The sequence below is a fragment of the Cyrtonyx montezumae genome, unplaced genomic scaffold, assembly GCF_038088225.1.
Source record: "Cyrtonyx montezumae isolate F1298 unplaced genomic scaffold, pur_monq_1.0 scaffold_4, whole genome shotgun sequence".
In the NCBI taxonomy this organism is placed as follows: Eukaryota; Metazoa; Chordata; class Aves; order Galliformes; family Odontophoridae; genus Cyrtonyx; species Cyrtonyx montezumae.
The window spans coordinates 3,177,407-3,188,462 of record NW_027072045.1 but is presented as its reverse complement, the minus strand read 5'-3'; the positions used below and the strand labels follow the sequence as shown (position 1 = coordinate 3,188,462).

The following is an 11,056-nucleotide window of genomic DNA, read 5'->3' as shown; positions in this document are numbered from 1 at the left end:
ATCTCTGTCCCAGGCAGCTCATGCACTGAAGCTGCAGACCAGTGAAGCTTGGCTTCGTGGAGGCATCCTGTATGAAAATGATCCCAGGGGTGAGCTGGAAAGCACTCTGCTGGGTGCTGCCCAGTGCTTCTCATGTGTTGAAGTGATAAAGCTTCCCATTTCTGGGTGGTGTGCTTTAAAAGTGAGGTCAAATAATGGAAACGAACACAAAATCTTCTTGCATATTCTCTAAATATTTTTTTTTTATCAAGATTCTTTTTCTTTGCCACAGTGCCTGTTTCAAAGTGCGTGGAAAAACCATAGGTACTGTGATTTGATGAACAGGCTGACTTTATTTTAAGGGTGCTTGCCTGCCTTTGCAGCACTGGAGATGTTTCATTTTTGGAAGGAAAAATTGATTGGGTCTACAGTGAGAGTATAAATATTTCTGAGTTATTGCAGCTGCAGGAGCTTAAAAGGTAAATGGTAGTGCTGGGATTAATTTGTTGGCTAGCAGACATCTTCAAACATCGTCAGGTTAGCACGTGCGTGGAGTCTGACCTACAGACAGACATGCCCATGGAAGGCACTCACAAAAAGCACGCGTTCGTGGGTTGGTTTTAGCAGTCGGTTTGAAGTTGGTTTGCTTTCCAGCTCAAGCATTAAAATTCAGCCTGAGTGCTGTCTTTAAATTGCTTTGATGCTAGGTGGGTTTCAACCCTGACCTGTCCTGACGGCAGTGATGGCTGTAACAAGCTGCGGATCAATATTCATAGCGGGTGTCCTGGGCTGATAACACTATCCAAGACAATGTTCGCTATCAGCGTAGACAGCTGAGATATTGCACCATTAGTGATGTTGTTTTAAATAACCTGATCCATTTCTGGGTCTATTTCGTGAATTTCACAGTTTAGATATTATCTTTAAGCAGAAGCCAAAGGCTATTCCAGACGCGGCGATGCAAATCAATGCTGCCAAGGCTCCTCTGCTTTCCTTAGAACAAAGTGGATTGTGATTCCAGCGCATCTTGCGATGCATCCCGTGTGCTGCAGCACGCTATCGATAATATGAGGCAGTATTCGGGTTATAGTGATGAGAAACTGGTGTTATCTGCAACACCAAGACAAAATCTTGGCTATAAAAGAGAGGGGTTTTTGACATGATGAGGCAGTTATTTTCCTCGGAGCACGTGTGAGGAGGTGCCACGGAGGCAGAGCTGCGTTTGGTTCGTGGGGTGTTCAGGGATGGCCTGAGCTGCAGGGCGTCCCCTGGGCCCACAGCGGAGGGTCCCAGCGAAGCATGGATGTGTGGAGAGCTCTGGGGATCCCGGCCACGGGAACCTACAGCACTGCTGGAAAGGGGAGGCCGGTGAGCTCATCTGCCCTCTCAGGTCACCCTTCCCAACGGGCAGCCCCACGCTATAGCCTAAAGAAAACCACACTCAACCCCGCCGCTCGGAGCCGCCTCAGGTCGCCTCACGGCGCTCGAACTCCATTTCCCGGCAGCCCCCGGGGTGGCCGAGGCGGCGCGGACATGGCGGGCTGGGCGCGGGCGGTGCGCGGGCTGCTGCTGGACATCAGCGGGGTGCTGTACGACAGCGGCGGGGAGGGCGGCGGGGCGCCCATCGCCGGCTCGGCCGAGGCGGTGCGGAGGTACGTGAGACCCCGGCAGCCCGGCCCCGAGCTCCGCGGGGTGATGGCTGGGGGCTCAGCGTGAATTTTGGGGGTGTTGGTTATGGGGTTGGGGGGGCTGCGTGCCCTTTGCTTTCAGCTGGGCGGTGGGATATGGGTCGGTGTGTGCTGGGGTCCCAGGGGCAAGCGTGGCACCGGGCTCTGTTTGGTCCGAGGTTAATATTGGCGCTGTGTTTTCCGTGCACGAGGTTGCAGTGTGTGTCCTCTTGCTTTTCTGTGGTTGGGCTGGAGATCCGGAGACCCTAGGAGGAGAAGGTGACAGCAAAATAAAAGCTTTTATTTCTCCTCCAGGGTACAGCAGCCTGTTTGCTGAGTGCAGAGGCAGGTGCTGCTGGGTGCGACCTCTGCCAGGATTAAACTTCCCTGGCTTCCCTTCTCATCTCGCTCAAATCTTCCTGATGACATTATTTTCCTGTAGCTGACAGTCAGTCTGTCCGTGAAGGAGCAGCTCCTGCTCTCCATCTTCCAGGATAAGACATCCTATCACCTTCCTGCGACAGCACTCTGTCACATCTCCTTGACTGGCATTTTCTGATTACTTTGCCAGGGCTCCCAGCTGCTCTGACAGTTCCCTTCCCCAGAAGGAAGAATCTTAGAGTCACAGGATCATTAAGGTTGGAATAAAACACTCAGATCTCCAACCCCAGCCCATCCCACCATGCCCACTGCCCATGTCCCTCAGTGCCATGTCCCCACAGTTCTGGAGCACCTCTGGGGACGGTGCCCGCTCCCTGAGCAACTATGCCAGTGCGTCACGTCTCTTTCAGAGAAGAAATATTTCCTAACATCCAACTTCAACCTCCCCTGGTGCAACTTGAGGCCATCATCTCTGCTCCTGGTGGCTGCAGGAGATGGTCAAAGCTGGATGTTCTGCTCATTCAAAGGAAGGGCATCCATAGCTGTCATCAGAGCTTCAGATAAACTTTGCTTTAATTCCTGTATCATCTGTAGCATCCTTTATCTTGCGGAGGAGCTGCTTGATTCCTTCTGCCAGAATTCTTTTTCGCGTGGCTGTGACAAAATGATTTTGTTCTCTTGTGCCTTGTTGCCCCTTTGGTAAATTGAGGGTTTTATTCCTTTGTTTCTTTAGACTGTAAGTGCTTCAGGGGCTTCTCTCATATGCTGAGTTTGTGCAGGGTAGCCCTGATTGCAGCTGAGGCATTCAGACATGGCCGTAGTAAACACAAATAACAGCAACCATATAATTACTGTCTGCGAGCAGATCATTTCTTTATAAACCAGGACATATTAATGCTATCTGCATCACAGTTCCCCAGATGTTTTTGACATATTGTTTGTTTCTCCCAGGTTTTTAAACTTTACTGTAATTTAATAACTCTGTCACTGCATTTGCTGAAGCCTCCCATATGGAGGCAACATACACTGCAGTTTAACTTGCGGCAGTGCCAGAAATGTGCTGCTGAAACAACAGGAAAGCTCTGGCCTTGGGCTAACTGCAAGATATTAATGGCTTTCTCTTGAAATGCTGGAAGTATCTAGGCCCCTGTTGCTTGTTAGGCATTTCCTCATCTCAGCAGCTAATTTGACCTGATGCAGAGGGGGCTTCAGGGGTGTCTTTGAGATGTTGGGAGAGCTGAGCTGGGTTGGACAGGGTATGGTGAGCAGGGTTGGGGCTCAGGATGGGAACAGTGTGGTGCCTGTGTGTGCAGCACTTTGCCCACTGCCCTGTGTGGTGACACCCAGCTCCAAGCATGCTTAGGAACAGGGAGGCAAGTTTTGGTATATCTGGGCTCCTAGATGTGTCAACAAATGCTTCTATCTGTGGCAGTTGGAGATGACACAAATGACCGCCAAAAGGCATCAGGAAGCAAAAAGAAAAAGCCTGTTTTGTTCAAGTCATTCAGTGTGGGTAAGAATGATCATTTTCCTTGGGTAAAGTCAAGTAGCCTTATTTATCTGCCTATTAGGTAGGTAATCGTTGTAGCTCACATCACTTAAAATCTTTATTCGCTCATTATGCTATCGTGAGTTGATCATTAATATTAGTGTCTGCATCACAGTATGGCTCGGTGGTTTCATGCAGATGGATTAAAGCTCAAAGTGGCTCTTTTCTAATTAATTCATTTTTCTATCAATTAAGAAGTCATAAATTCAGATAGCTAGGAACTTTAATTCGCTTTGATACAATCTTCTGCAAAGGGATGTACCTAAAACTTCCTGGTGCACATGTATATTTTAAAAGTCCACTATGATTCTCAAACACCATTTTGGTGATTCATACTGCGGGTATGAACTGTCACACAGTGGTGGCTGACCTGTTGTCCTGCATCACCTCCCACACCATTACAGCAATTAACTTCATGTAAAAGTAGATACTACACATCAATAAAAAACATAAGTTAATAATTTCATTTGCTGTTGTTTTCATATGACTGGAGTCATTTCAGCTCTTCTAAACCTATATTTGCCACGTGATTTTTTTCTTGTTTTCAGATGGATTCTGCTATGCAGTTATTTCAGTTAGCATTTGAGAGAGTAGCAGCATAATTTTTGCCAGCAGAATTCAGTCTGCTTTATGTTTGTGATGGCTGCAGGGGGTCCGTTTTCTCATTTGTTTTTGGTTTTAGTTAGCAGTACAGTCAGATGGAGTGGAAAAATCACCAAAGAAGCTGATGGACTCTGAAATGCCCTGACCAAGATGGCATCAGTAATGACTGTCTGTACTTTAGAGATTCACCCAAGGAATGGGTCGTTGCCTAAGTAGGTATTAACTTGTGATGACAACAGGAAGTGTTTTATTCCTAATGTACCTGCACCTCTGATATATATTACCAATGAGATAATTTAGGATTCAGTGTGCACTGGATGGAAATGGGTGAATTGGGAGCAAAAGAGTGAGCCATGGAAGCATTTGTTGTACAGAGCACACGTCCTTCTGTTCTCAAGTAGCACTAAGGTGAATCTGGAAACTTCTGATGCTTGGCCAAACTGTGGCAGAGAGGCACCTGTGTGGCTAAGGGCATTGGCACCACTGTTTTTAACCTGGAACCAAGGGTACCAGAACACCCGAAAACCCACCAGGGACTGCTCTTGCTCATTTTAGGAGGAGATATTGGAGTGGTAGGTGAGTAGACAATCCAAAGGTTTCTTGTAAAGATCATTTGGCCTTTTGAAACTTTTAACCCACAGCATTTCCTGATTGCTTAGTTTGCTGCGGCGTGCATTTGTGGTAACAGAAGTACAATGGAGTTGAGTGAAACACATCTCTGCAGTGTGTGCACATAGCTGGCAGACAATGTGCTGCCGTTTGGAGCAGATGACAAAGCCATCGGTGACTTAAAGCCTTCTGTTGGAGACAGCCTGAACAGTGCCCCTGCACTGTGCTCTTATTGCCTTAATTGATTTACACAGCATTGACATGAGGTGAGCTATTCGCTTTTTATCTTCCAAATAATAGGGAGTTGGTCCCTTATAAGACAGAAGGTGGTTAAACACCCATAAAAGATGCCCGAGCTGAGCTATGCTATTTACATTTACAGCTGTGCTCTGATAGTATGTCCATTAGCATATCCATATGAAAAGCACACAGTAGTTGGACCTTTACAACATCCTGTTGTTTGGCCTGTATAGTGCATCTGTGAGCACGGCCTTCTACAGAGGCCCTGAAAAGAGCAACGGAAATCTGGGGCACGGGGAGGCTGTGGAGCAGCTGGGCAGTCGTGTTAAAGTCAGCTACCTGGAGAGCCAGACAAGGCAAGGATTGTGAGCAGAACAAGTGGAAAGGGAACTGTAAAGCAATTCAGCATGCGGGGGATCGGGTGGGAGGGTGGTAGGTTTCCATAAGAGCCAGCTGAAAGCATGGCTCGGGCAGGGAGCAAGAAATCTTTGTTGCAGCGAATGATAACCAAAGCTAAGTTTCTTGGTTTGCTACATCCTGAGGGCATGCGATAGCAAAGGAGACCTAGAAAGGCTTCCAAATGAACAATACAGACTTTTGGGTCAATATCCATTTGTTTGTCTTTACACTTAATTCTGTTAGCAGTTTTCATCTGCGGATAAAGGAAGCTGGGTGTAACCATCTGCCCGCTCCGGGTGCAGCCACAGAGACACAAAGAGATGAAGCAGTTCGTGTAGGCATGCAGCTGTTCACTGGCAGAGCCAGGAGCAGATCCAGGAACTGATCCACACTTTTTGTGGTGCTGTCACAGCTCCTGAGCAGCCTGTGGCCCCATGTTTTTGCAGCATTAGCTGTGGACACAGGTGGTGGGCCTTCCCAATCTAGGTTTTCTTCACTAATCAGCAATGTTGTAGTTCTAAAAAGAGCTACATGCGCAAGGGTTTGGTACTCCAAATGCTGTCTGTGTAGACTGCATGAAGAAGTGCTTACACTTTTGGAATCTAAATATCATTAACCTTTCGTCTCTTGGGCGATTTATTGTCCATCAGTACAATTATGGGACATGCTAGTATTTACCAACGAAGAGTAATAAAACATATTACCATGATACTCACTAACAGTACTTGTTCCTCTGCTATATAAATACAGATTAATCCTGAATTGGGTTAGCAGCTGGCTTCCGCATTCAGTGCCTTAGAACTTGAGATTTGTCTCAGCTTAGTGCTGTTGGGTAACTTTTTTTCCCCATCTTTCATGCTGGGTGAACTTGGTCTGAAATCTTAAGAATCAAACCAGATCCTTTGCGTATCCTCAGTGCTGCCACCATCATTAATTATCACCATTAGGCTTAGGGGCCTTCATTAAAATTGCACGTAGTCTTTGCAGGCGATGCCCTGGCAGGAGCTTTCCTTAGCTGTGCTGCTTCTTCAGTGTACACAAAGGTGCAGAAGTCAGCTGAGAGGTTCTGCAGGCACCAAAGGAGGGTCAGCTGAGTTGTGCTTGCTTCGAGGAAGCTTGTATCTACATTTGTATCCTTAGCAGCTCATCGTTTCCAGGCTGAAATCACACTAGGTTTGCTGAAATGCAATGTGCTCTTGGAGGTCTTGCTATGAAATCGTGTGGCACTTTCTAAAGCAGAGTGCAAGGCACGTGGGAGTGAATTATTTATTAATAAAATAGGCTAGATGAAGCCTTTTGCCAACTGACTTACTTAAAACAAAGTTCACTGTTTACAAACAGACGCTGTTTGTGTACAAACTAAGAATGTGACAGTGACAAAGACAGCTCGGTTTTGTCTGAACTTCTAAGGGAATAATTAGTGGCTTCGGAGACAAAGCAACTGCTTCAGCAGAGGATTAAAACTATTTGGAATACAGTTAATTATATTGACCATAAAAATGTTTTCCATAATGAAAATGAATCTATTCCAGATCTGCTCTTGCTAACTGAACGCTCAAAGCTCTGATTTTTTTTTTATTGACAACTCCAAAGCAGAGAACTGCCAGGTATTTAAGGTCTACCAGAGTTTATGTTGTTGCAGAACACACCTGTATATTTGAGCAGCACTCAGTGTTGTGTGGGTCTGTGCTGTAATCTGCCAGGCACTGTGGGATAACGTGGGAAGCCCTAACTCGATGTGATTGAACTCCAGGACTGCAAGTTTTAATGCATCAAGCTAACTTGGTAATCTGTGGCAATTAAATGCATCTTGTTACTGAACATGATGGCTCACAGAGAGATTTTTTATGTCTCACCATGAAATCTGCAGGAAGAACAAAGCAAATGTATGTCTTATTTTTGTTAAACACTTCATTCTAGATTTCAGTGCTCTGGCATTTTGTTGTGTACACATCAGTGTCCTTCTGTTCATGAAGGTGAAAGATGATTTACAGTACCAAGTAATTTGTTCACTAATTCTGGTATCCAGTTGTATTTGGTGCATCAGAGCGAGGCAGCCTGTGTGGGGAGTACAGGACTAGATCGGTTTTGTGTTTGCTGATATGGGAACCCAGAATCTGTACTTTAAAAAAAAAAAGATAATTTAGATACCTAAATAAAGGTGTTGGTAGGATTTCAAGATTACGTTGAACATCATCCAAACAATTTTAAGTTATTGCTGTCAAACTGTTTCCAAGTGGTGTTTCCAGAGTCCTCAGTTCTGCAATGAGACCACTTTGAATTTCACCATAGTTCACCCTGCAAGACCAGGCCCAGGATTGGCACTGATTGCTGTGACCTGAGCTGGCTGTTTGCAGTGTAAGCAGCTAATCACTGTGGCTAGGATAGAATATTTGCCTCCTTTGCACAGCAGTGTGTGATTTGCTAGGTGAATTACGGAGAGCGGGGAAAGGGGGACACTTACCTCTTATGGTGGCCACTCTTCAATGCTTCAGAAGGCAGTGCATGATCCATTCAGTGACTGGCATGGAATAATATGGCCCTTCAGGGGTTTTCTTTTGAGTGATTTCAACTCTTTTGTTAGCAAAACCCTTTGCTGAGCCAGAGGGTGGTCAGAGATGGGGAGGCTGAAGTTAAGCCTCATACCGTGCCCTTGGTTCCTTTTGCTGTTTGCAGGACAGTGTGAATTGAAGGAGTGATGGCTTTCAGTCCATATCCTTCGGCCATTTCTCTTCCTGCCAGTGTCACAACCTCTTCATTGTCTAAAAGAACAGCTTTTGTGTTTTATATGCCCAAGGGCTGCCCATAAAGGTTGGCAAGGGCAGCTGGTTAAGTCTGCACAAGGTCAGTGAGGATGTCTAATAATTGTCCTAACACTTTACCTGTTATGGAACAATAATGAGAGTTTTTTCATTATTTTCGGGTGAGTGAACCTGGCAGATGCTGACAGCCAGCAGATGTGTAAAGTTCGAGGTGATTTGTAAGGGACTGGCTCATCTGACGCACGGTAATTGCATTGTGGGACATTGTCACTCAGCATCCTGTCCTGCTCCAGCAGGATGAGGTAAAGGTCAGTTCAAAGAGCTGGTACAGCAGGAGGGCTGGAATTCAAACCTCATTTTCCAATCTCACGTGTATGCGTCCTCACGACGTGCTTGGTGCTGAGTTCTAGATTTAGGGATTGCTTGGGTGACTGAATGGCTGTTTTGGGACCAAGTAGTGAAGCTTAGGAAGAGGTCCTCTTACCCACCTGTTGGTGTTTCAGTTCCATACTCATCTGTCCAAGTATTCTGTGTTTCTAAGTACGATTTGTGGCTTGGCAGTTCTGTTAGGGGTAGGTTCCTTGCTCGGAGCAGAGCAGGCTTGCAGGTGAGCCCATGCAGCAGCAGGGCTGTCAGACTGCTCATCTGCTCTCTGCAGCTCTCACACCTTGCTGGTGGCCTCCATCTGCAGCTCTGAGAAGTGTCTTTTGCAGCAGAGAGGGTTTTAGCAGTTTGCCACTTGTGTCACCCTGAGTACATAGGCAAAACTGAAGGTCCCCTGTTCCTGTTCTGGGTCTGGACCCCACACTGTCCCACAGCATGGAGTAAAGCCCTGTCTGTTATGCACTTGGCTTGTGCCCTAATCAGGATTGATTTCTGAGGTTTCTGGGATCTGTTTCACGGCTGTGATGCATGGAGTCACATGAAGACCTTACTGACTGTGTCCCCAGCTTGTGCCTCTGGTCTTACAGTAACTCCATAATACTCTGAGGATCTGGATAGAATGTCTGTTGTGTACTTTATCTTCTGTTGCCTCATTTTTCTCTACTTGGAAGCATCTAAACCATTGCTGCCTGCCTTACAAAGCGTCACATCACACATTTTGTTCTCTGTCCTCCCAGCATCCCCACACTTGGCAGTGCTGTAAGGTGCAGTAAGACGCTCTGCTTCTGGTTCTTACAGTGTGAGCACTGGCTGCTGCATCAGCTCAGAAACACAAGGCTTCCCCTGAAACTCAGCAGCAGAGTCTGCAGTGCTGTCACGGTCTGCATGCTGAGCACTGAAGGACTGGTCCTGATGTGGGTATAATCACACAGTTGCCAGTGGGTGTGATCAAATTGCACAGGGATTTGGCAGAGAGCTCGCAGATGGGTATTTTTAGTGACACCACCTTGGAAAGAACAAGTGAGCTTTCAATGGAAAAGTTTTTATGTAGGTATAACTCCTCACTGTAGATTCACGTGTTTTTGTTGTTTTGCTTTCGTTTAGCCAAATTGCTCCCATTTTCTGACCACCTTGGCTGAATTCTTTCTAGGCCTTTCTTCTTAAACAAAGAGCTACGTTTGTTAGTTGAGATTATGATTGCTGGTTGTCACAAGGCTGGAAGCTGCCCAGGATACATCCACCTCTGTCATGTGTTTTAGAAGCACAGCTGTGGTTTTCATCTAAAATTCTAAGAAGCTGAATTTGTAGTGTAGGAGAAGCTGGTCTTTGCTGTCAGCCCGCTGACCAGTTTGGGCACATTTGTTTGTCTGTGCATCTCAGTGATGTTCCTGAATTCATTTCAGTGACCTTTGAGAAGAGAGAATATATTCTTATTCAACAAATGTCTTTTTCCAGGCAAATATGAATCATGGCACTTGTTACCTTAAAAAAAAATAAAATATATATATATATATATATATATATATATATTAACAACAGAGCACTCTATTAAAAGTTTATGCTTCCAAATTACATTGCTTTGCTTTTTAACCACAGCTGAAACCGTGTTTCGAATAACAGATGTGGAATACTGTCATCTCGCTGTCACACCAATTGTTCATTGTTCTGAGAAGGTCACATCATAATTCATTAACAATAATTATTCCCTGGGTACACCCTGCACTTCTTCACTCAATTGCTTCATTAACTTGCGAGCGAATCTCACATTCACTGCTCCAATCAATGAAGATATATTTATAATGTACAAGTGGATGCTATTAGTTACAATATATTAACTGCCTAATTTAAAATAGAAAAGCTATCTTTATGAAGGGCAATTAAACACTAAGTGTAATTGATAATTCACATACCTATGATTAGGAAAGACAAATAATAAGAAAGAAATGAATCACCTGTGTTATCGAAGGAGACGTTGGCATGCAGCTTTAATGAGCAGAAGGGGCTCTCTGGGTCAGGACTGGATTTCTAAGAATTCTTGGATGGATTGTTCTTCATCAGATGCCTTGCCTCTGGGCTTTGGTGTTTGCAGCAACCTGTCGGGATCTTCTTCCCTAGGAAAAGGACCCACGCGTCTTGCTAAGAATGAGTGCAGGGGATTTCCTGATAGAAAAGCCTTTTTTCTTCCTAACACATACACACACACAAAAGTAGTAATGGTTTAATAACAATTCAGTAAGCCTAACCTCAAACTTACCTGTACCTGTATTAGCTCAGGTGCAGGTCCTCAAATATAATTATGTACATATTTACACTAAAACTAACAAAATTTAGACATTTCAGTACATTTGAGGAGCAAAATGAGAGTCCCTTTGGCAGTAATTAAGAAAAAAAATATTGAGATAGATTTTAAAGGCCTCTTTTGCCATGACCACGCTGAAATATGTCGATTTTCCAAAAGGCAGACAGCTCATCCTTGGAGAAGA

The 11,056-nt window shown here is 45.2% G+C and overlaps 1 protein-coding gene across 1 annotated transcript in view; it reads left to right on the top strand.

Moving 5' to 3' along the window:
* Positions 1 to 1,512: 1,512 nt before the first annotated feature.
* Positions 1,513 to 11,056, top strand: part of LHPP (phospholysine phosphohistidine inorganic pyrophosphate phosphatase) — a 65,141-nt gene continuing 55,597 nt past the window's right edge. The window contains exon 1 of the mRNA XM_065746445.1: positions 1,513 to 1,631. Coding sequence (XP_065602517.1) covers positions 1,513 to 1,631 — 119 coding nt within the window. The remainder of the gene's footprint in view (positions 1,632 to 11,056) is intronic.